Source organism: Drosophila biarmipes, chromosome X (genome assembly GCF_025231255.1).
Source record: "Drosophila biarmipes strain raj3 chromosome X, RU_DBia_V1.1, whole genome shotgun sequence".
In the NCBI taxonomy this organism is placed as follows: Eukaryota; Metazoa; Arthropoda; class Insecta; order Diptera; family Drosophilidae; genus Drosophila; species Drosophila biarmipes.
The window spans coordinates 15,490,932-15,514,166 of NC_066611.1; the positions used below are offsets into that span (position 1 = coordinate 15,490,932).

The window sequence follows — 23,235 nt, forward strand, 5'->3', positions numbered from 1 at the left end:
ATTTCTAGATTTATTAAAATATCTAAAAACTACTTTTGATAACACAAGCTTTTTAGTTATTTTAATAAATCTAAAAAAACATATATTTTTTTGACAAATTAAAAAAATAATTTTGAAAACAATTTCTAGTTATCTTAATAATGCTGCATAACAACAACAAATTTATCTTGGAAAAATTGTGGATAAAAATGAAAATAGCTTTCTGAAAGGGTGTGGCTTTTAATGTCGGGACTCGGAAGCGCTTATGTCTTTTGTATTTGTTTTTGCCCCCATGTTGCTGATGTTGTTGTTGCTGCCGGCGCCTCTGCCGCGTCGCTGCCTGGCCTCTGCCGCCGTACCGCGCACCAAAAAGTCGTTGAAATTCGATCGCCGAGCGGCAAACGAACTCAGAACGTTGCCGCTGCGCAGACGCAAAGCACGCGCCCCAAAAGCCACACACACGCACACAGAGACACCGCCACGCCCCCGCCGCCCAACCGCCCATGCAAGCCGGCTTGCAGGAATTTTCGAAAGAGCATTTTTGAAATCCCAGTTTCAACATCAAGTTCGCTGGCATTTTTGGAGATCAAATTAACATTTCGTTACCTCAACGCATTTTTTCTTTTGTGCATTTTGTGTGTGCGTGAACAATTTTAAGTGCCAACAATTTCTGCGGAGTACAGCGTAAATTACACGAAAATATTCAGGTAATTCACTCAAGTTCAAGTTTACGGTCAACAATAAGTGAAAACTATTTTTTAAGCGACTGTGCGATTTTTTATGTTATGATTTAAATGACGAGGCAATTTAGCAAGGACAAATTGAATAAAGTTTATAAAAGGAGATGAAATAATATGAATTAATTAAATCGATGAATATGCGGACTAAAATAATTTATGCCAAACTTGAATAATATTCTAAACTTATATAAAATAATGTTTAAGTTATTTCAAAAATATGGTTTAGTACATTTAATAAAATACGTTAATTTTATAGAGCTCTTTTATTTTTAAGTAAAAATCCCCAAGTGTTATTCAACTCCTAAAATAACCAATGCAGTGTTTATAAGAACTACAATCTATGTTTAAATTTTGCTTAAATTTAATAAAACTCATTCATTCATTAAAAAAGTTCCTATTTATTCTATTTTACAATTTAATTTCCAATAGTTTTTTTTTTACAAATGAATATGCCACTACTTTTAACCAAGTAAAATTTGTTGTTAACATTTTTTAGGCAAGAAAATTAGTTACCAAAGGTCTGTTTTTCAATGAAAGGCTTAAAAAAGTGGCAATCCCAACGCCTGGCTGCACTTAAAATTCACGGGCAAAGCTAAAATAATAATAAAAGTAAACAGAAAACGCATTTACACTCGAAACAATGCCACATAAAAGTAAACAGAGAGCGTTTCATAAAAACGCCTCTGAATAAAATATTAGGAGTTCAGCGACACTGGCCAGCGAAATTCCGATTGGACCTGCTCGAGAATCTCGAGTGCTCCTTTGCCCGGCTGTCACCGGAGCCATCGAATTGGCCCCCCCCAAATCTCCCCGAGAAACCCACAGAGCCCACTGAAAAGTGGACAAGTACCTGATCGGCATGCCAAAAAAAGGGAGCAAGTGCAGTTAATGCCATAGAACCCGCTATGAAAAGCGGGACGAGGGGCCTTGAGTCTTGCGCCTGCATTTCAATGAGCTGGGTAGCTCTGAGTAATCGAAAATCCAAAACAAAAGACCCCCGAAAACCCTGTGCAGTGACTCAAAGTATTATTGTTAATTTCCTTCTTTTTTTATTTGCCCACCATATAGCCTATATAGCATATAGACAAGCCCAATTTCATGGGCCTCACGTTGGCGGCCCTCCGTTTTTGGAAGTCGACATTTTGGGTTCACCCGATAGAAAGCAAAAGTCGAATTATTTCGTCGGTTGCGCAAGACAATTTCGTTTTCATTGCAACTTTCTACCAAAAGGGGGTGCTTAATTGCTTGTGCTTTCTTTAATGCAATTGGTGAGGTATCCGCAAGTTGCACCTATGAATTATTCATCTTTAAAGCTACTAAAATTAATTTTAAATATATTTTAAAGTGCCTTTAAATGTGTACCCCATTAAGGTACACACCTAATAAAAAAATAAATATGTTAGAACTTTGTACTAATTAAAAAATCATATTTAGAGGAGGAAATATTTTGAACTTATTTAAACATTTTTTCTATGTTGTTACATCATATATAAGATGAATAAATAAAATCTTTATGTGTTACTATATCACATAATATAAAATATTTTTTAAAGAAAAGTTGAAAATGTTCAACATTAGTTTTTTTCAATTTTGTATACTTTATTTCTTTATTAATACAATTATTGCATTTATCCATGCTTTAAAACAATATATTATTAATATTTTCCCGATAAATTTAACTTATGTCTGTAGGAGTATGATTAAATTTAAATGATTTTCTGAAAGTTTCACTATTTTAAGCTGATTTCTTGCAGTACAGTGTGTAAGATATCTTGATAGCCATCAGCTGATGGTTCTGCCATTCGAAAACTGACCTTCGCCGGGGCCGTTGCGACGTTTACTGACCCCCGGCTTGGCTTTCGATTAACACTTTTTAAATACCAAAAGTGGTAAGGATGCGCAGCCAGCCAGTTCCAGTTACCAGATTTTTTTCCTCCTTTTAATATGTATTTTTTGCCCGACTCAAAAGAGATTGGCACGCTTGTTCTCACGCCTGTCAGTTGGTCATAAATTTGAATGCAAAGCCCCGCTAACAAAAGAAATTTGGTTGAAACGGAAATATCTGTGCGATGCCTCAAACCAAACTGCATAATTCACCTAACTATTTGTGAGGTCTCTTTGTTCTGAGCCATTAATTGGGCCATTTGTTTTTGGCAATCGTTGCCAAGTCGTTTGATTCATTTGCGGTTTATTTCTGGACAGCGCCAATCCAATTGACACAATGACACATTTTTCTTGCCTTGAGCGAGGCGATTGGGTATATGGCATATAGCATTGATTCGATCCGATCACCGATCGACGATCGATTGAAGCCCTGTCTTGACTATAAAATTTACGCATGTTTGATGCTCCACGCTTTGCATGTTTGCCTACGTGCCTGAAATCCGTGAAAAGTCCAGGCCATTGAGTTGGACACCCAATAAACCACACGAAAGACCCCCGTCCTCTTGGAAAAAATGATCACCTCGATCTATCGTAAAATCGAGCACAAAAAGAAAATTAAATGCGGCTACGCACAGGGAAAAATTCTATGTAAAATTAGGAATACATTTTCATGAGCAAAGAAAAAAAATCTGTAATTAAGAACAAATAGTTCTTAAGAAAAATTAGGGATTTGAGAATGAACAAAAAATTCTTAATTTAAGGAAGAAAAAACGACTAATTATCTGCCTGGTGATTCATTTTTGCTGATTGCGTTTAAAGTTGAAGTATGAATATATAAATATAAAAACTTACGTATTAAAAAGTTTAAGAACTATTTTGTGAAATTTAAGAATTCATCGTTCTCAAAATATATGATGTAGACTTTTCTGGTTGGAATGGGAGACGTACCTTTAGAACATTTAAGGAAGACCTTAAAATCCTTAGAAACATTTAACCAAATTAATATTTCTAAAAGTTTATTATGGAACTAATAATTATTATTAAGACAGAAGCCTCTAAAACTTAATTTTCATCTTATTCTTGACATTAACAGGTGTGTCTACCCATTTATGTATTAACATATAATCTTTAAAGCACAGCTATCAAAGTGCCATTAGCAAGAACATGACACGCGCTGTAAACTTGGTTTTTATTCAAAACACTATCCCCACCGCGATAGATTTATTTCTTTGTGCCAAATTTCAAAACTTACCGCTCCCCCAACCAATTAGTGTGCTTTCGAAAAAAAAACAGATGTTATAAACCGATTTACATTCGACAGTTCCAGTTTGCAAATCAGTTGAGTATATGCTTTGGCCATCGAGCGACCTCCAAAAGGGGTCTTAAGAATTTTGGGGGATTACGAGGGGCAAAACGGGGAGGCGGATGATCAATTTGTCATGCCGCTTACAGAATCGTGACTTGTGAGAAAATATTGATGACGATGATGGTGATTATTACTATGCGTATCGATATCATTAACTCTGATTTATTTATGTCGCCCATTCGTCGGGCTCTTCCTTAGTGTGGGTTTTTTCATTCGCTCATTTATTTATTTATTTCCCTATAAATGATTACTCATTCTGGTGCGGCGCCATATTAATAGAGTACCTTAAAAATCGAATTGTTAATTTGGGCAAACGGAAGAGATGATTGAAAAAACACCTGAGCTTCCTTTGGGTTTCGTTTTCAATGGCTATGTGATTGAAATTTCAATAGCTTATGCATTTTGAGGGCTACTTTTTGTACTTCCCGAATATTTAATACTCCATTTGGAGGCCCTTTTACCCCTGACTTGAGGATGGCCCCCCCCATCTGACAACTTTATTACTTGGGTCTCTTCACTGTCACGCCCCTCGGGCCCGAGGCCCCGAAAAGTACAAGACTTCGATTGCACAAGGTGATATATAGTACATTAAATTCGTTCCTTTTTTTGCACTCCATTCGAGTGCTGTCTTTTTTCTGTGATTTTTTGCGAGGGGGTAAACGTTTAAGTCGGGACCTGTGTGCGATTGCATAATGAAAACGCACGCAATGTAAATAAAACAACAAACAGACAGCGCCCAATGTTGGTGGGCCCTTGTCTCCCTTTTTTTTTTGCTGCCCTTTTGGGGCTGTGCAATTTGGTTAATTTACAACTTAATTTCTGCCATGGTTTTCAATTTATCGCCGACCGGCTGAAAATTTCGTACATTTTAATTTGGCCATCAGCGTCGGCCTGACAATTATGATAAACGTTGTTGGCCATCGGTTATGGCAAGGACACCTTTTTTCTGCCTTATTTCGGGCATCCTTTTCGCTTATTCAGCACTCACTCCCTTTCGGGTAGACGATTAATAGCTTTTTTCTGCTCGATTTTCACTTTGTCGTGCAACACGCTCATTTAACGCCAAGGAGTTTTCCACCTGGCGGCTTATTGATTTCGGCGCTCCAATTAAAAATCGTGCACTCCCGCCTAATTACGACGTCGGCGAAAATCGGGCGGTTGGGGGTTAATCAATGGAGACTTTAACCCTTGATAGGGCTCTGGATTTTAATTTATTATTATTATTATTTATTATTTATTATATGATTTGATGAAAAATCATAATTTCCTCATTATCAATGTAAAATGATTTTTTGATTTAATGAAAAATCATAGTTTCCTCTTTGTCAATGTAAAATATTAAATTTTTTTTTAAAAAAGCTATCATTAAAATGTAATATAATTATTATTCAATCAATGTTTGTTTAAAATTCTATTGAAATATTTAAGTAATAGTGTAAAAAACTAATATTACAATTTTATATAATAGGGTTGAATTTAAAGAGTTTTACATTTTATGAAATTAAAAATTTGTTTAAATATTTTTTAAAAATGCAATTAATAAATTAAAATGATATTACAGTTAAATAAAATAGTTTTCAATTTAAAGAAAGCTTTTAAAGTAAAATTTTACTTCAACAAAAACTAGTTTTAATAGTTTGTTATAATTTGTAAAATTTTTGCATATTTGATTGGGAATATAATGGGTTAATAAGGGAAAGGAGGTGCACTTTTCCGACTTGCAGCGACTCCTAATTAACCGCTTGGCTGCCAATCGAGGGCTTAGCCATCGAATAATCATTCACCGTGAGGTTTTATTTACTCCTTGTCAACACCGTTTCGCTTTTTCGTTGACAACTGCTCATTGAAAGGCAATAAAAAAATCAATATATTATTAATAAATTTATGAGTTATAAAACCACATTTACAGCCAATTTCCGTATGCCCCCGAAACACCCTGCAAAAATTATAATTGCGCCTCGTTAAATAACCAAGTTTACTGCCACACAGAGTCAATGGCCAAAAGGCTAAAATCAACAACAAAAAGATAAATATTTACTAAAACACTTCGGAATTTATTGCGATTCCTCGAAGTCTTCTTCATTCTTGTTTTGGTCTTTTGCCGATGGACAAATCAATTTGTTTTTAAGCCATATATAAGCCATATATAAATCGAAGAGTGGCTTGATGAGGCTAGAATGCTGGGCATTAAGATTGCGAATAAATAAGAGCGCACTGGGAAAAATTGGGAAAGTCATATGAACTTGTAAAAATATTTTATGATAAATGAAAAAAATAAAAACTAAAACACTTTTTATAATAGCTATTATGTTTTGGAAGTACAAGTGCATGGATATTTTTATAATATTTATTTAAAAAAAACTGAATATTATTTAATTATTATTATATCTAATTTAAATATTTTGGATTTAAAGAGTGGTTTTAAGAAATACCTAAGAATATAACTTTAAAACACCCCTGGTTCTAAACCTTTTTCCCAGTGATCTCTTGCTTTTTTAATGAGAATCGAACCCGAACATCTGCATATATATTTTTAGCTCACGCCCAACGCTTTCGCATTTAATATTTTGGTTTCGTTGGGGGCCGGACCAAGTTCAAGTGCCCGGCGCAAACCCGTTTATGCAGCCGACTCCCCTTCCGGCGCCCTCGGATGTGCGTAAACTAGATGATGCCATTAAAAGTAATGTTCGAAATTGAAAAAACCCAAAATGAAAAAATGAAGCTAGGGCCCAGGCCGCCCAAGCCAACCATTGACAGTTTTATACATTTTTTTTCAGTTTTTTTAACGCCTTGACAAGCCAGCAAACATGTTTAACATAAAAGATAAGCCTCAAAGGGAATGGGAGCAGGGCAGAAAAAAAGGAGTTATTTAAACAAAAAGTGGCAAATATACTTGCATTTATCCCCGTCTGTCTGGGCCTCGTCGGGAATGGGTGTGCGTGTGTGTGGGCATGAATTTATTTATAAAGGGCACCGGCCATAAAGTCGAAAAGCGGATCAGGTGGACGTCCTTGCAATCTGTAGTTAATGCACCAAGTACTGCCCACAGTGGTGGAAGAGCGGGCGAAAAGGATTTGCCAGTATTAAATAAAATATCCCCGAAGGGTGGCACCCACAGTGATGTGTCTATATATATAGAATAAATCAAAGTGGCGCTCATACAAATAATCCTATAGTATCCCTAATTTTGCCAAAAATTCTTACTATTGTTTATGTATTTGCTGAGAGCTTCTTTTTAAGAAACCCACCAAACAAAATATTATAGATGTTTTGTAGATGTTTGCTGAAAACTTGTTTTAGAAAACATATAAGATATTACAACTAATTTACAAATTAAAAAAAAAAAATATTTTAAAAAAATTGTAAGCCAAAAATATAAAAAAAGTAATATAGTTATATAAGCAAAAAAATATAGATCTGTGATCATTCAAACAGTTCCACGGTTTGGTCAGCCCGAAAACTCGTTTGTTGATAAATCGTATTCGATTTTAAGCCCTCTGCCCGATGCACTATATCATGTTGCACGTCTGCTTTCTAGGCATCTGGGGATCTGTGAGTCTGGCATGGGGATGCGACACTTGACAGCGGCCACCAGAATGGGCGTTTTGCCAGTGGGTGTGGTGAGTAGTCAACGCGGAGGTCAGCCACCGCGAATACTTAATAACTTTTTCGCTTACCTCTGTTGCCTCCAGCTGGGATTTGTGCTCCTGCAAATGGTGATATCGGTGCGGGGACACGGTCGGCTGATGGATCCACCGGCCAGGAATGCCATGTGGCGATTTGGCTATCCCAATCCCGTAAATTACAATGATAACGAGCTCTTCTGCGGCGGCTATGCGATCCAGTGGGAGAAGAATAAAGGTCGTTGTGGTGTCTGCGGCGATGCCTATCACGTCAAGTCGCCGAGACCCCATGAAGCTGGCGGCGAGTACGCCAAGGGCATCATCTCGCGCTACTATACCGCCGGGCAGGAGATCGACGTGGAAGTGGAGCTAACGGCCAATCATTATGGTCGCTTCGAGATTTTCCTTTGTCCCAACAACAATCCGCGACAGGAGGCCACCCAGGCCTGTTTAGATCGATATCCTCTGCGGATTTCTGGCAGCCGGGAGCATCGGTACCTTATTCCGCGCGATGCCAAGAAGAAGGACATATTCCGGTATCGGGTGCGACTGCCTCCATATGTCACCTGCACGCAGTGCGTCCTGCAGTGGACCTACTACACCGCCAACATGTGGGGCACTTGCGCCAATGGAACCGAAGCCGTGGGCTGCGGCAAGGCAGGTGAGCATATCTAAAAAGATTAAGAATTAGATAGGTACTCCGGTTTTCACTTCACTTTCACTTACCACTTAATTTATCAAAACTATATAAATTAAAATTTGTTTAATCTGCAAAAAAATGTCTAGATTTTATAGAACTCTGATTACCATATTTGTTCGTTAAAATTTCAGAAACCTTCCGGAATTGTGCAGATATAGCGATTGTCTCAAACACCGGAGGTGGTATTCCTCCAATCTTTGCCAACAACAAGTCGCCGTATCTGCTCTATTACAGGGATTACCGGGCTCCGCCGAACAACAACATCTTTCCACTTATTGTGCGGTAAGTAGGGTAATGGTGATCTGGAAATCTACATACTGTCGTAGCCTTTACTTGTTTAATTCTGAATTGGTACCGAGGGTTTCCAATAGATTTTCTATCATATTTCTTCAATACTCTTCAGTCATTTCGCTTATCCTCCACTCTTCATTAGGTTTGTCTTATATTTCATTTATTTTTGTACTTTTCTCTTAAAAACTCTTCTCTCCGCTTACTCTTCATATGCTCACTTTTCCGTTTAACGTTTTCATTTAACCAATGCAATGCGATTTCTTCCACATAATGTGCTTTGTAAAAAGATCAGCGATTTAAACTCTTGCTTTGGTTTTTAGCAATGCCACGCGGCATGCACGCAAGCGCGGCAAGGCTAAACCGCTTACCCGCTTACCCGATCCCGCCTAAAACCGCTTACCCGCTACTCGCTCGAAAATGTTTTTCTAGCCTAGTCGAAACTGCTTCCAAATACAAAAACAAACAGGCGTTCAGCCGGATTTCTGCACAAATCGGGTCAGAGTTCATAACGAAACGGGTAAAGGTAAAGTTTTCGACAGCCTAAATTTAAGTTTTTAAACGGTTATGGTACACACACGCTTACACAAACACTGCTGTATATATAGAAATGCTTAAATAAACTTAAAACCAATATATACATACACGCTTTTATATTGTTTGGCTTAACCGCTTCTCCTAACCGATACGGAACCAAATCGAATCGGTTATGGTGCTGGGGCTTAAACGGTTCACATTGCACATGAAATTTTATTAACATTGATCGACTTGGCATCGCTGCGGTCCAGTAAGAAAACAAGAAACTCGAAAATGTAAGTGCGAGCTCAAACACCGAATCGGTTATTGGTCTTTAAATGGATTGATGTTTGCATCTTCTGTTCTCTCCGCTACTTGCTTATTTGGTTTTCTCCTCAGGTTTGGTTCGTTTAAGGATAAAAAGCTCACAAGTTGAACAATTTGGAAAAGCAGGTTTTCTTGGGAACAGATAGATGCTGTGTTGTGTGTAAGAGGTTAGTTGGTTGGTTGGCTTTGAAGACGGCTCAGCAGCTAACATCCGGATAGGTGAAGGCCATGATAAGAACCAGAATAACAGCAACTTGGACCATTCCCACCAGCACGGTTTTGAGCAACTGCAGCCGCACCTTGGGCTCCACGCGACTTCCGATTGGCGACTGGGGCGCCACTCGACGTATGATAGGCCTGGACTTCTTCGGTTTTGGATCAGGTTCTTGAATCTTAACCTTAACCTCTTCAAGTTTCTTTCGTTTTACCAGCCTGGGACTGGGATTCGGTGTGTAATCTGGCGAACTGATCTCCGTTTCCGGTTCCAGCTCTGGAATCTTATTTTTCCTGGGCGATTGAAGCTCCGTTTGCGTGGTGTTATGAACTTGGCTGGCGCACAGTTGATCCCCCTGGTCTGCTGATCTCGCCACTTCGTTGACCCGCACCGAGAGGCGTGAGTAGGCGATGGCTCCGCCATAATTGGCTATGGATCCTCCACCGCCGCCAAGTCCCGTCTCTCGGGTGGCCGCTTCCAGCTGCTCGGCAGTGCTGCCAACCAAGGGTTTCGATGACTCCCCATAGGCCAGGCTATTGAAGAACATGGTGTCCTGATCCAAGAGGTTGAAGGGTTTTCCAGCCCCAGCAATAAGTGGTCTCAGTTGCTGCAGCAGTATGTTCGGATTCTCCCGCAACTTGCGGAAGTTAGTAGGCTGCAGGGGATCGGCTTCTTTGAACGTTTTGGAGGCCAACGATGAGGAGGGTTCCTCCCTAGGAGCTGGTAGATAAAAGTATTGCGAGTCCTCGCCCGTCTTCAGTTCGTTCAGGGTCTTGGTCTCCACCCGGAACTCCTGGACCAAGCCAAAATGATGAGCCATGGCCACGCTTCGAGCCCTTTGCGGACGCTCGACAATCTGTTCTACACTTAGGCAACACAATTTGGTGATGGGCAGTTCATCCGGTTGATAAGGACTCGTGCGTGGCGTATAGAAACGGGTAGATGATCTCTGGTTCAAATCCTCTCCGATTACCATAGAGCTTCGTTTCTTAGGCGTCGAGGGTTTGGGTATATTGGAGACCCTCAGTGTGGCCTCCAATTTCTCACTCAACTGCTGAAGCATTCGTATTTCGTGCTGCAAAGCGGGCAGATTTTGGCACACCTGATCCAGCTCCAACTGGCGCTGCTCCTTGTGCCGCTGCTCGTGCTCCAGCTGGAGCAAATGCCGCTGCCTCTGGCGCACCTCCAGCAGGCGGTTCTTCAAGCGCTCCTGACTGCTCATGGCCTTGGCCTCGAACTGCTGTTGCCGCTGCTGCATGGCCTCCAGCGTGGGACTGTCCAGCTGACTGGTGGAACTGGACGACTGCGTCAGGCCCTCGATGGGGGACAGAATGCAGCTGCCGTACTCTTCGCTGCCGCCCTTGCTGCGCACTGCCTCCTCGGAAAGGGTCAATTGCAGCTTCGTGGACTGCAGCTCCTCCAGAAGGAAATCTCCCTCGTTCGCCTCGTTTACTTGCTCACAGCTATTGCGCAGCCTTCTAGCCGTCAGCAGCTCCTTGACCTTCTTCACCGGCTTGCACAGATAGACGAAGCTCTTGTTCTGATCATCTGGCAGGCGAATGGCCTTGGCCAACTTGATCTTGTGGCGTTCCGAGTAGGTGCTATTGTCGCTCACCAGGCCATCTCCCTGGGCCATCATGGTCCTTCGAGTCGGACTGCTGCTATCACTGTCCTGCGGTGAATTCACCAAATGCATGGGCTTGTGAGTGCCCACAGGGATGTGTGACTGCTCCAGCTTGCCCTCAGTCTCGCGACCCAATCGATTTTGCATCCTATTGGGCGATCTATCCGACTTGGCCGGCAATCTGGCCACCCGGGGCAGAAAGCTTCGCTGTCTGCGGGGCGTATTGTTCTTGTTGGTGGCATTGGTGCTCTGGCCCAAGGGCGTGGCGGGGACGACGGCCTTTGGGGGTGTGGCATAGCGTGGTTTCGGCGATAGTTGGTTGATCCAGTCCTGCCCAGCCGGCGGACCATTGCGATAGCTTGGAGCTGGAACAGAAAATGGAATTCATGTTTTAAGTATTGGCTTTAGGCTGTTCCGAGATTTGCAATCTCTTTTCTACTAGCTTGAAATATATTTGTAAGTTCTTATATAATCTTTAGGGGGGTTAGATCTAGATAAAAAAAACGTTTTAAAAACATGAAAAATATTTTTTTTTTTAATTTTAAAAATCTTCTAATGATTGCAAATCTTTAGAGGTTTCAAAATGACTATAGACAATTTGTCTTGAGGGCTAAAATCTATTATCTACCGTCATAAAAATAAATTTTTTTGAACGTACTAGAGTATTTTTTAAATTTTTAGAGCTTTTGCAGCAAGAAAGTATGAGTTTCATTTTTTTAGTGAGTTTAAACTCCAGAGATTTCATCCTCAATCTAAAGACTTTAAATATATTTTGAAGTGCCATTAAAATACATTTTAAGTCTTTAGGGTTTTGGGACAATGAAATGAGATTTTAATTTAATTAAAATATCACTTAGGGATTGCAAATCTAGAAAAGATCTTTAGGGCTTTTGAGACAAAATAAGATATATCACCCTTTGTAGAAAAATATATATTTTTTCCCCATTAGACCTTAAAACACCATTTGGAGATTTCAAATCTAGAAATATAGAGATTTCGGGGTCAGCCCAGACCAACTACTCACCGGTGGGCAGTCCCCGGGACAGCATCTCCGTCCGGGTGTAGGTCGTCTTGCGGCGCACGGCCTGGCTGGCCGGAGTTTGTCCCTGGGCTCCGGCTTGGCCCTGCGGCTGGCCCTGGGCCCCTGCAGCGGAGCTCTGCATTTGGATGACCTGCTGCAGGCCCTCGTTGCCCCGATCCATTTGGCGCATCTGGTGGAGGCGATTGCGATTCATATTCGTGGCTGCTGTGCGGCGGTCTGTTGCGACATCTGCGATCTTGGGCGCCTCGGAATGTGGAGTCTTGGGAGTTTGGTATATGCTTTGTTTGGTGATGTTTGTGGAATCCTGTCGAGTGCCTTGAGTAACTGTTTTAGTTGACTGGTGAATTAAACAACATGTAGACAGGAGCTCAGATGACGTCCATGTTGGGAATAAAATCAGACTGACGTTCCAACTCCAACATAAGAGCTACTGCGATTGGGACAGGGCTATGAGTAATTAAAAGGTGACCCCAAACTGCTCTTCAACAGTCCATTACGTTATCAATTGAGTTTCGATCTCGAAAAGGTCAGCTTTTGTAATCCATTGGCCAACTTGTGTACCAATTTTAAGAGTTAGTTTCAATGTTTTCAATAGTTTTTTAAAAAGGTGACCCAGAACGTAGCTTTCAGTATCCCTAAGTATACAAATTTTTCATATGTTTTGAAGTCATATAAAAACCCATGGCACATGGCAACTCCACTGAGTAGGTTAGAAAGTAAAATTGCTCTATATTTATCGCTTCATAAGCCACTGTTTGTTCAGCGTTTCGTTATCACTGAGAAACTCGGCCAACAGGGAGTTGGTCAAGGCGCGCTTCTGCAGCATTTCGTACTGCCGAACATTGGTGTCCCCCATCGAGTCCTTCTTCGCCGGCTGCCCCTTCGCCAACCCATGCCTTTTTCGATCCCTCGAAGGAGGCGGGACTGTAGAAGGGGTCGTGACCGATCGCCCGGCCATGGGACTGCTCAGCTGCCAGCTGTAGGCGTTGCTCGTGGCCAAACGAGCGGACGATTCAGCGGTGCCGGCCCGTCGGACCCGACTGGATGGCTGGCCAGGATCGCCGAACTGGGAACGAAGGGGAGACTGGGCCGCTTGGACGGCCTGGATGCGCCTGTTGCTGTCGGAGATGGCATTACCGTAGCTAACCCGCAGCTCCGCCAAGTATCGGCGGTACGCGGCCCGGCGACGGTCCTCCTCGAACATCTGCATCGCACGGTAGTCGGTTTTCTCTCCTAGCTGGGCCTCCTGATCCTAATCCAAAACTGGGAATTTTTCTAGACACAAAACCAAGCTGAGGGGACAAATAATTTTAGATGAATGTTGGGTGGGGAAAGGGCAGGCCTGGGTAAGTTTGCTACGTTTTTCACGTTCGTTTTTTAAGAGAACCCTAGGAAAATAAAGGATTAAATGACTTAGTGGTGTAAGTTCCTTCATAAGAGATGTAAACATTCAATCATTTACCATTTTATCGATATGATAATTTTGTAGATTTGTAAGTTTCTTTCCTAAAAATATTTGTTTCTCATTTTCTAACTCCGATGTGAAACTTTCAGTTTTTAAAACCAGTATATTTTTAAGGGTTGAACAAAAAAAATTGGAAAAATCAATGATTAAGATCTTATAAATTATAAAAATATTTTTTTCTGATTTTTTACACATGATAAAAAGCCCCTATTTTTCCCTCATTAGATTTTAAGGTTGAGAAGAGAACTAGAAAAATCATAGATCAAGGTGCTTAGTGCTCAGTGGTGAAAGGCACCCAGTTATTAATTTCTATGAAGTAATCATTCCATAAGTTAATCAGAAATCAGATCCTTTATAACCGCTACTTATTGATTTTGTAATATAGTATTTTAGTATTCTTTGAGATGCCTTTCATATGAACTATAAAAATATTTAGCTGATTTTTAATGGAGAAGGCAAGTCCCCTCTATATTTTGAAAGCCCTTTTTTCTAACTTCCCCTTTCGGAAACATTTTCTTATCGCCTTTTTCCTCACTCTTTCAGTGACCAGAAGTGCATAGGTGCCCCAGCCTTCCGATCCTTGCCCGGCATCGACAACTGGTGCGAGATCAACTGCCTGCGCTACCCTCCCAATTGCCCCGAGGACGCCTGCCAGTGTCCGTAAGTATAGTTCACATTTCAGGTGTCCAGTGATTCCTTCACCTTCTAAAACACCAACCACTATATCATATGACAGTCAGGAGTGCTACGCCATTGGCGAGTATGCTGGCCAGGAGGGAGCCGACACCTACTGCATGGACAAGTGCCTCAACTACGAATCGGTGTGTCCGAGCGACCGGTGCCGCTGCTACTAGTCCGGCTCGGGGATCCCTCAGGACTGCGAGCCACAGCTGTGCTGCCCACTCATTGCCCACCAGGAGAATGACAATAACGATGAGATACCGATGCGACAGTTCTAATGAATTGAATTTAATCGACAACATATGAGCTGACTTGTTTGAATTTCAATGGTTCGGGGATGGCTCTGATGTGGGTCAGGTGGCCTCTGTTTGGCTACTCCCGTTTGTAGGACTCGTAGAGGAAGGGTCTGGTGAAGGCCTCGAGGAGTTCGCGCTGCTCCCGCAGTCGCCGGGTCTGCGCCACTGGGGTCTCCGAACTGTCGATGTAGCGTCGGGCACGGAAGAGGGCCGAAACCGTACTGCCCACCTGTTGCCAACGCTCGAGGGCCCGGGATTCGATGTGCAAGGGATCGGGCATTAGTTTGGCCAACTGAATGGAGCCCAGCTGGGAAAGGGTTTCGCTGGGTGGCTCCACAGGCTCAACGGGTTCCTCCTCTGGGGGGTCACTGGCATTGTCCGGTGGCAGAGGCATTGTCTGACTGTTGATCAGAACCTCGGCACGCTCCTCCCGAGCATCTTCCTCGCTGTCCTCCAGCGGCAAGGCGGCACAATTCCCATTGACCAAATCACGAACATGGGCAAAACTCGAGGCGATGCGACGCAATGACAAATCCTTCTCCTTGGGCAGCGGCGGTGGCGACTGCGAAGAGGTGGTCTTCGTTTCCAAGGGAGCAGCTTTCGTTACCGCAGCTTTGGCGCCAACGGAATCCCCACTGGTGCCCAGCTTCTGGCGCATCCTGCTCAGATTTATGCTGGAGCACTTGTTGCCATAGCTGCGACGCATCTCGGCGCGCTTGCGACGCGCCTCCTCCTGGGCAATGGCCGCCAACTGGTCCCTGGTCATTAGTTGCTGCGCCTTCGACATGGCCTCCTCTCAGGCGGGATTGCAATGCGGGTAAACGCGGGCTTATAGAAACAAAAACGCTGACCGGAACGTGCGCTGAGAATTTTGGGTTTCGGATGTGGTTCGAATGGGGGTTGGGAATCGATAGCTATGCCTACGAGGTAGGCCAACAGCTACTAGGATAAGTATTTCCGAATTTAAAACCTTGGCTTCAAACGCTTCAACTGAAGAACAACCCATTTTAATTCGCTTTGAATCACATCTTTAATAAATCATCCTCATCTTAAGCATAGTTTTAACTTACTCATAGGGAGTTCTCCTCCACCTCGGCTTATTTATATAAAAAAAGGAGGTAAGTTAAATTGGGAAAACGTAAGCAAGTAAATTTCAAATTAAAACCTTGCAAACTAAGGTATTTGTCAGGCAACTCAATTGCAGCTGAGCCAAAAGTGTTCCCTCTTACTATCACACAAGAAGTAAATTAGAATATGAATCTTGGAGGAGCAAAACAAATTTCTAAGGAACTATGCAAATTAATTACAATTCCCTGAGAATTATCGGTTATAACTATTGTGTGATTTGTTTTAAGAGTGCATCTGTTCACAAGAAGTAAATTAGAATAGGAATCTTTCAGGAGCGAAACCAATTTTAAAGGAAACTATGCCAATGAATTATCAGTATAAATACTTAAAATATTCTAGAAAGTGTGTTATGCGTGTTAGGAATGCATTGCACTCCTTGTGGCATTTTGTAGCAAGGATTGTATAACAAATCTTGAGAGTTCTTTGCTTAAACATTACTTGTACAAATATTTAAGATATAGTAGAAAATGCTGCGCTGAGAGTGCAATGCATTACAAATGACAATAATCGGTACCTCAAGCAGGTGCTAGAACTGCAGCCGCTTCTTCTGGGCCAATCCATTGCCCCGCACCGTGGTCTCGACCAGCTTGCGCTTCAGCGCGGGCTTCTCCCCGCCGGCCACCGGATTGGCGCCCTCCTTGGCGGCCAAAATGGCCGAGGGCATGGGCAACTTCGGTCCCACCGTGGGTGCGGGCTTGTTGGCAAAGTACGGCATGCTCAAGGCCTCCTGGCAGGACACTCGCCGCAGTGGATTCATGGCAAACAGGCGCCGCATTAGGTGGATCAAATCATTGCCAGCTGCAGTGAAGATATTCTCCAGTGGTGTGCCCGGAAAGTTGCGGAACTGCAGATAGTCATGCAGCTTGCCCAAATGCGGCCAATCCGCCTCCGAGGGTGTTCCCAGGGTGGAGAAGATGCGAGTCAACTGGTCCAGATCCGAATCGCCCGGCATGAAGGGCACGCGCAACATCAGCTCCGCCATAATGCAGCCCACTGCCCACATGTCCACACCGGTGCCATATTGCCGGGCGCCGAAAAGCAATTCCGGCGAGCGATACCAGCGGGTGACCACGTGGTGGGTGTAAATGCGATTCGGCGAGCCAAACGATTTGGCCAGACCGAAATCGCCAATCTTCAGGACGCCATCGCTGTTGACCAGCAAGTTATTGGGCTTCAAATCGCGATGGAGTATCCAGTTCAGATGCAGATACTCCAGGCCCTTCAGCGTCATGATGGCGTAGGCCTTGATGTTCGCCTGGGTCAGGATGATCTTCGGGTCCTTGATGATCACCTCCAGGTCGGTATCCATGAAGTCGAACACCAGCGAAACATTCGACAGCTGGCCAAAAACGTCGACCAAGCCAATGATGTTCTCGTGCTGCAGCTCCTGCAGGATCTTGATCTCCCGCAGAGCGGTCCTGTTGATGCCATCGCGTGCATCCTCGCGGGAGCCCTTCTTGATCTTCTTCACGGCCACAATCTGGCTGGTCACCGTGTCCCGGGCCTTATAGACAATGGCAAACTAAAGCCGCAGCCGGCAAATGACCATGCAAGTGTTAGTGGTTTCTTTAGCCCCTTTTCAGTGCGCAGGACTCACCTGACCCTCGCCAAGGAAGGACAATTTGGCATAGCGATCCTTCTTATCGTTGGGATTGGGCAGCATCGTTGAAAAGCCTCATAAATAACACAAAAACAAAGAAAAGCCGCGAGGACAAACCAAAACAATTCAAGTTGACACACGCTATCGAAGGCCGATGTCCGATAGGCGATAGTCGGTATGTCCGATAGGCAAATGGTATCGCGATGACAGTAATGGCTATTTTCAAGCTAGTTTTTCCTCAAATTAAAGTAATAAAACAAATTCAATTTAAAAATTAAGCATTTATAAATTTATTGAGTAATTATCAAAAAGGTAAAATAAACCTTTAAACATTATTCGTTGATTTTGAAGTAAATAATATGTGTGTGTGTTGATACAGATCTGCCATGCCTTTTTAATGATATAAGCAAATACACAGATTTTCAACGACAGCAGTCTTAAGGAAGCATTTTGTAAATGAAATATTAAAATTATACAAATAATTAACTTATTAATTACTAAGTTATTTTAATTATCAAAACTGAATAATAATTTTATTGGTCTGCAACATTTAGCCTTTTTTAGCTAGTTTCCACCGCCATTTTGCAACACTTTTCGATAGCGGTGCACAACGCGTTAACAGTTTGGGCACTAGTCAACACTAGCCAGGCCAGCATTTTTTTTACCAAAAAAAAAACTAGAAAACTCTCCTGTTTTTGTGGATTTAATTGAATAAAACGAAGGCAGGATGGACGTACGACCCAACCAGACCATATACATCAACAACCTGAACGAGAAGATCAAGAAGGAGGAGCTGAAGAAGTCGCTCTACGCGATTTTCTCGCAGTTCGGCCAAATCCTGGACATTGTGGCACTGACCACCCTGAAAATGCGCGGCCAGGCATTCGTGATCTTCAAGGAAATCGGGAGCGCCTCGAACGCCCTGCGCACCATGCAGGGCTTCCCCTTCTACGACAAGCCCATGCAGATTGCCTACTGCAAGACCGACTCGGATATTGTGGCCAAGCTGAAGGGAACCTTCAAGGAGCGCCCCAAGAAGGTCAAGCCGCCAAAGCCGGCGCCAGGTGCCGACGAGAAGAAGTGAGTATCCCAGCAAAGTTGCTTGACATGTTGGGTGTTTCTATGCAATAATTGATTGCCCTGTCATGGTTCTCCATTCTGCCCAGTTCTGTCAAACTTGTATCATACTCTATAGACTGGTTTTCCTTAAAATGTGGCCTGTTTTCCTTCACTAGACACTAAAATCTGTCTTGTATCCCTTCAAAAGCAAGGATTTTAAACAACCTTTTCTTCTTATCCTACCCTTTCTAAGCAGTTTTTCCAGCAACTCCATATTCCTGATAAATATTTTACATAATGTGTAGTTTGGGTATATTTTTTTCTGAATATATAGCTTAATCTTCAACCAAGATCTGCTTGAGGCAGAAAAATACCCCGTTTCATTTGTTTGTATTGTAGTAGACCCTAAGCAAAGATTTAAAAATATCCTTATATTTGACACATTTACTAATGTTCTCACCTACTCCCCAACCACAGGGACAAGAAAAAGAAGCCCTCGAGCGCGGAGAACTCGAACCCGAACACACAAACGGAGCAGCCGCCCAACCAGATCCTTTTCCTTACCAATCTGCCCGAGGAGACCAACGAGATGATGCTGTCCATGCTGTTCAACCAGTTCCCCGGCTTCAAGGAGGTGCGTCTCGTGCCCAATCGTCACGACATCGCCTTCGTGGAGTTTACCACGGAGCTGCAAAGTAACGCCGCCAAGGAGGCGCTGCAGGGCTTCAAGATCACGCCGACGCACGCCATGAAGATCACTTTCGCCAAGAAGTAGGCCCAGCACGTACACGGATTAGGTGTAAATGTGCAAATGTCGCTCGCTGGATGTTCAAGCAACTCCATTTATAAATTAACGAATAGAATAAATATATACCTAAAGAGATAAAACGGAGATTTCAGGGAATAATCTGAGAGGCTTAGCAGAAAGGCAACTATTTCCATCCCCCTCTGATTGACTATGCTTTGCAAAAGAAGTAGATCCCTGCTGAAAGTTCACTTTTAATCCCCTCAATTTCATTTTTAAAAACAACCGAAAACATAGTTTGTTATAAGTAGCCTTTGTTAAATATTTTGTACTTTTGTTTTTGGGTTCAGCAACAATATGGAGTATAAACAAGAAACCAGCAATGCGTGGAAAACTGAACAGCAGCGTCGGTTGTACATATTTCCAATCAGTTTATGTTGAGTTAGCTTATAGACTATTTCGTATTGTGTTAAGTGATGATTGATAGCATGTTTTTTCTTATAAGAGTACAACTGCCGAGGAGTTTCTACCGAGGATAACGATTCGTGGATAGTTTTGAGTATTGTGGCATTTGAATGTATTCTTGAGGATATCGGTTTGGATGGATGGATTAATAACGCTATTTCTGCATCTGAGGGGGTACAGAATCAGCTTTAGATGTTACATTTAGTATGACCGATTGGCTCTTACGGACCTTTGGTTTTAGTGTTCCAGCACGGCCTCCTGATCGTGCTCGGACAGCTCGCGGATGACATCTTCGTTGACACTGCCACTGGAGGAGGCACTTGGCCCGGCACTGCAGGCGTCCTCGGACTCCATGGCAGCGCCCGCCAGGTGGCTGGACGAACGGCGCTGCCCTGTGGCTTCCGCATCCGCCACGGGCTCGGCAAACTTCTCCATGGACTTGGCCAGCTTGTCCGAGTTGCAGCCCACGAATAGCTCCAGCACCTCGCCGCCCTTGATGAACACAAAGGTCGGCATGCTGGTCACGTTATACTCCACCGTGATTTCCTCGTTGTCGTCCACATCCACCTTGAGCACCACCGCGCGATCCGAGTACTGCTGGGCCAGCTCCTCCAGTTTCGGGGCAATAATTTTGCATGGCCCGCACCAGTTGGCATAGAAATCGATCACCACCAGCTTGTCCTCGGCGAGGACCAGCTGCTGGTCGAGATCTTCCTTGTTGCGCACCAGGTACACCATGATTGAAACTAGAAAAAATATGGCAAAAAAAAAATTCAAATTTTTGTAGAAATTTTCATTTACTTTTTTTATTACTTTAAAATTTTGGAGCTGAACGACTGCTCACACCGAAATATCAGACCGAAATGAAAGAATTGTGCTCTGCCAATTGAAAGGAAAGTAAAATTCCTTATACCTAGCCTACTTGGATCCAAAAATTTGAAATATTTGAATGTCATGCGGGGTGAGTTGAGGTGAATTAGTATGAATTTTCCGATAATCCTTTCGACTTGCAGTGCTGTTCAAACTGTAACAGTCGCGGTCATTATAATAGGGCTGACCAATTATTTAAGAATATATTATTTAAGGGCATTATTTACTATTATAATTTACGATGTTTTAATAAGTATTAATTAAGTACCAATTTAAGAAAATAATACTTGAAAAAAATGTTAGGTATTAGTCGAAAATATTATTCAACACGTTTGAATATAGTAAAACAAATTTTTAAACATGAAATAATAACCCTTTGCTGACTGTAAACAAACAATGGTATTACAAAAAAATCTTCAATGTAAAAAAAGACATTTTCAGAGATTTTATTTTGTCTTCTGAGAAATGAAGTAATAAGAATATATACATTGTTTGTTTTGTTTTTTTTTTTTAATTTAATACGACATAATTAAAAGCTGCAATAGTTTTTTGGTAATAAAATATAAAATTAAATAATTTTGTTTCGTCTTAATTTATAATTTTTAAGATAATCCTGAATAATACAGAAATAGCTCATAAACTAATTTCGGTGGCCTTTCTAAAAAATATTTTTGAATATTTTTGTTTGCTTTAAAATTAATTGTTTTAAGGAAGTTTTGAACTTTTTTTTATAGTGCATAAAATAGGTATATTTTTAAAATTTTTTTATTACTGGAATGTTAATAAATACTACCATATCCAAAGCTTCCATTTTTTTTAGTAATGAAATACGAAATTAAAAATTTTTTTATGCTTAATTTAAAGTTTTTAAGATAATCCTGGTTAATACAAATATGGCTTATAAGCTTGGTCAAGTGATTTCTGTAGCATTAATATTTTTGTTTGCTAAACAATTTATTGTTCACGAGATGGTTTCACCGTTTTTCTTTAGGAAGCGCCGCCAGCGGTGAATTTTTAGCATTTATTTATTTATAGAATTTAATAATTACATGCGACCTAAGCCAAAGCTGCGATAGTTGAGCCGTGGTGAAACAGTGTGACCCTGGGCGAGCAGCTTTTCCGGCCATCTGGCAGCCCTGCCGCGGCGGCCATTTTGTTTCGACCCCCGCGAGAGGCGGCAAAGTGGCGAATTCAGCGCGAAAAATGGCGCGAATTCCAGTCTCCAAGGCGCCGCCCGGGCCGCCCATAAAAGCGCCCCCGGGCCGCGTGTGCGTCCAGTTCAGAATTTCGCTTCGCAAGAAGGGTCGCCAAGCAGCCGAGCAAAAGTACCTACCACCTTCAAAGCAACACCTTTGGTAACCCGTAGCCCGCAATCTCCACCGGCAAATCCGTGAAAATGTCTTCCGTGCGCACCATGAACGACTACCACAAGAGGATCGAGGCGGCGGACGACAAGCTGATCGTGCTCGACTTCTACGCCACGTGGTGCGGCCCCTGCAAGGACATGGAGAGCACGGTGAAGTCGCTGGCCAGGAAGTACTCCACCAAGGCGGTGGTCCTCAAGATCGACGTGGACAAGTTCGAGGAGCTGACCGAGCGCTACAAGGTGCGCAGCATGCCCACCTTCGTGTTCCTCAAGAACAACCGCCGCGTGGCCGCCTTCTCCGGCGCCGACGAGTACAAGCTGACCAACATGATGGCCAAGCTGGTGAAGGCCTAGCCAGGCACCGGGTGAAGCCCAGTGGCGATCCCCTCGCAGCAGGACTCTGCACACCCATAGATTTTAACCCATGTTCACAGTGTTCCTTTATTGTATGCGTCCCGTCTAATTAGTATTGTATTTGATGTATAGCTCGTAAGCGATGTGGGAGTAGGAGATGCGCGTGTGGTCATAAAAATCAGAGAAGATCTCGAAAATCGCGAAAATCGACGAGAAAATTGATAACCTAACCTCAATCCGAGAGAAACCATTTTGTATTTGTATGTTATAGGGCGTGGAGGCGTGTCTGCGACATAACCTCAAAGGTCTGAGAATTGTAATCTGTTTTAAGTCATCTCGAAATGCCATTTTGGACAAACCAATTAGCTTTAAGGTTAGGCACTTAGCAATTCGATCAATAAATTGTAACCACTCTGACTATAATTCGCCCTTCAAGTCTGCTTTTTGGGTTAGGGTTGATTTTTTCAGGTTATAGAACACCTTTTTTCCTTCTTTTGGATGAAATTCTTTTAATTTCAGTTTTTCCCCAGCTCTAATAGTAGGTAATCTTGTAATTTGAGCTCGGACTGCTGTTTTGTGTTAAATAATTGTGTGATATCTAAACCATATAACTTTTGATGGCTCATATTTACTAGAATTTGGGGTTTTCCTTCTCGTAAAATAGCTTATTTCACATAGGGAAATTCTCAAAGTTTCTCTAAGTAATGAAGCTCTACCTATCACATAGGTATAGTTAGGTATTGCCTCTTCAGCATTTGTAATATTTTTCCAGGTGATATTAAAATTGTACTTTTTCAACTGTAGTAATAGCTTTTGTGTTAAATAATTTTAAAATATCTTAACCATATAACTTTTGATGGCTTATACTTATAAAAATTTGGTTTTTTCCTGTCCTTAAAACAG

The 23,235-nt window shown here is 42.3% G+C and overlaps 7 protein-coding genes across 8 annotated transcripts; 3 read left to right on the plus strand and 4 right to left on the minus strand.

Annotated features, from left to right (window-relative positions):
- The first annotated feature begins 387 nt into the window (after positions 1 to 387).
- On the plus strand, positions 388 to 14,752 carry LOC108032518 (uncharacterized). Its single transcript, XM_017106358.3, has 6 exons — positions 388 to 686; positions 7,508 to 7,589; positions 7,662 to 8,253; positions 8,424 to 8,574; positions 14,312 to 14,428; positions 14,505 to 14,752. Exons 2-6 carry the CDS (start codon positions 7,533 to 7,535, stop codon positions 14,620 to 14,622), a joined length of 1,035 nt encoding a protein of 344 aa, XP_016961847.1. The 5' UTR covers positions 388 to 686; positions 7,508 to 7,532; the 3' UTR covers positions 14,623 to 14,752.
- LOC108032505 (uncharacterized) lies at positions 9,219 to 12,880 on the minus strand. The gene is made up of 2 exons (XM_017106333.3): positions 12,286 to 12,880; positions 9,219 to 11,626 (listed from the first exon to the last, which is right to left on the minus strand). The coding sequence occupies exons 1-2, from the start codon at positions 12,494 to 12,496 to the stop codon at positions 9,621 to 9,623; spliced, it is 2,217 nt and encodes a 738-aa protein (XP_016961822.1). The 5' UTR covers positions 12,497 to 12,880; the 3' UTR covers positions 9,219 to 9,620.
- On the minus strand, positions 14,708 to 15,678 carry LOC108032528 (uncharacterized). Its single transcript, XM_017106381.3, has one exon. The coding sequence runs from the start codon at positions 15,530 to 15,532 to the stop codon at positions 14,822 to 14,824; it is 711 nt and encodes a 236-aa protein (XP_016961870.1). The 5' UTR covers positions 15,533 to 15,678; the 3' UTR covers positions 14,708 to 14,821.
- Positions 15,679 to 16,216: 538 nt separating this feature from the next.
- On the minus strand, positions 16,217 to 17,629 carry LOC108032511 (cyclin-dependent kinase 7). The gene is made up of 2 exons (XM_017106346.3): positions 17,471 to 17,629; positions 16,217 to 17,395 (listed from the first exon to the last, which is right to left on the minus strand). Exons 1-2 carry the CDS (start codon positions 17,534 to 17,536, stop codon positions 16,400 to 16,402), a joined length of 1,062 nt encoding a protein of 353 aa, XP_016961835.1. The 5' UTR covers positions 17,537 to 17,629; the 3' UTR covers positions 16,217 to 16,399.
- Positions 17,630 to 18,099: 470 nt separating this feature from the next.
- LOC108032628 (U1 small nuclear ribonucleoprotein A) lies at positions 18,100 to 19,420 on the plus strand. The gene is made up of 2 exons (XM_017106572.2): positions 18,100 to 18,553; positions 19,010 to 19,420. Exons 1-2 carry the CDS (start codon positions 18,201 to 18,203, stop codon positions 19,305 to 19,307), a joined length of 651 nt encoding a protein of 216 aa, XP_016962061.1. The 5' UTR covers positions 18,100 to 18,200; the 3' UTR covers positions 19,308 to 19,420.
- A 151-nt stretch (positions 19,421 to 19,571) lies between these two features.
- On the minus strand, positions 19,572 to 20,706 carry LOC108032637 (thioredoxin-T). Of its 2 annotated transcripts, none has more exons than XM_017106584.3 (3): positions 20,556 to 20,706; positions 19,972 to 20,488; positions 19,572 to 19,908 (listed from the first exon to the last, which is right to left on the minus strand). In XM_017106584.3, the coding sequence occupies exon 2, from the start codon at positions 20,478 to 20,480 to the stop codon at positions 19,980 to 19,982; it is 501 nt and encodes a 166-aa protein (XP_016962073.1). In that variant the 5' UTR covers positions 20,481 to 20,488; positions 20,556 to 20,706; the 3' UTR covers positions 19,572 to 19,908; positions 19,972 to 19,979. The 2 variants fall into 2 exon arrangements, with proteins under 2 accessions (XP_016962073.1, XP_016962081.1); XM_017106592.3 differs by having other exon boundaries at positions 20,544 to 20,591.
- Positions 20,707 to 21,874: 1,168 nt separating this feature from the next.
- On the plus strand, positions 21,875 to 22,755 carry LOC108032173 (thioredoxin-1). Its single transcript, XM_017106030.3, has one exon. It carries the CDS (start codon positions 22,009 to 22,011, stop codon positions 22,330 to 22,332), a length of 324 nt encoding a protein of 107 aa, XP_016961519.1. The 5' UTR covers positions 21,875 to 22,008; the 3' UTR covers positions 22,333 to 22,755.
- The last annotated feature ends 480 nt before the right edge of the window (positions 22,756 to 23,235 follow it).

Bases quoted from the DNA above. Each gene is read 5' to 3' on its own strand.
- LOC108032518 (XM_017106358.3), top strand. From the start codon at position 7,533: ATGGGGATGCGACACTTGACAGCGGCCACCAGAATGGGCGTTTTGCCA. The intron at 8,254-8,423 runs GTGAGCATATCT...TTAAAATTTCAG, and splicing joins CGTGGGCTGCGGCAAGGCAG to AAACCTTCCGGAATTGTGCA. The intron at 14,429-14,504 runs GTAAGTATAGTT...ATCATATGACAG, and splicing joins GAGGACGCCTGCCAGTGTCC to TCAGGAGTGCTACGCCATTG.
- LOC108032637 (XM_017106584.3), bottom strand. From the start codon at position 20,480: ATGGTGTACCTGGTGCGCAACAAGGAAGATCTCGACCAGCAGCTGGTC.
- LOC108032528 (XM_017106381.3), bottom strand. From the start codon at position 15,532: ATGTCGAAGGCGCAGCAACTAATGACCAGGGACCAGTTGGCGGCCATT.
- LOC108032511 (XM_017106346.3), bottom strand. From the start codon at position 17,536: ATGCTGCCCAATCCCAACGATAAGAAGGATCGCTATGCCAAATTGTCC. The intron at 17,396-17,470 runs GTGAGTCCTGCG...CTGCGGCTTTAG, and splicing joins CCTTCCTTGGCGAGGGTCAG to TTTGCCATTGTCTATAAGGC.
- LOC108032628 (XM_017106572.2), top strand. From the start codon at position 18,201: ATGGACGTACGACCCAACCAGACCATATACATCAACAACCTGAACGAG. The intron at 18,554-19,009 runs GTGAGTATCCCA...CCCCAACCACAG, and splicing joins CCAGGTGCCGACGAGAAGAA to GGACAAGAAAAAGAAGCCCT.
- LOC108032505 (XM_017106333.3), bottom strand. From the start codon at position 12,496: ATGAATCGCAATCGCCTCCACCAGATGCGCCAAATGGATCGGGGCAAC. The intron at 11,627-12,285 runs GTGAGTAGTTGG...TTTCTGTTCCAG, and splicing joins GTCCCGGGGACTGCCCACCG to CTCCAAGCTATCGCAATGGT.
- LOC108032173 (XM_017106030.3), top strand. From the start codon at position 22,009: ATGTCTTCCGTGCGCACCATGAACGACTACCACAAGAGGATCGAGGCG.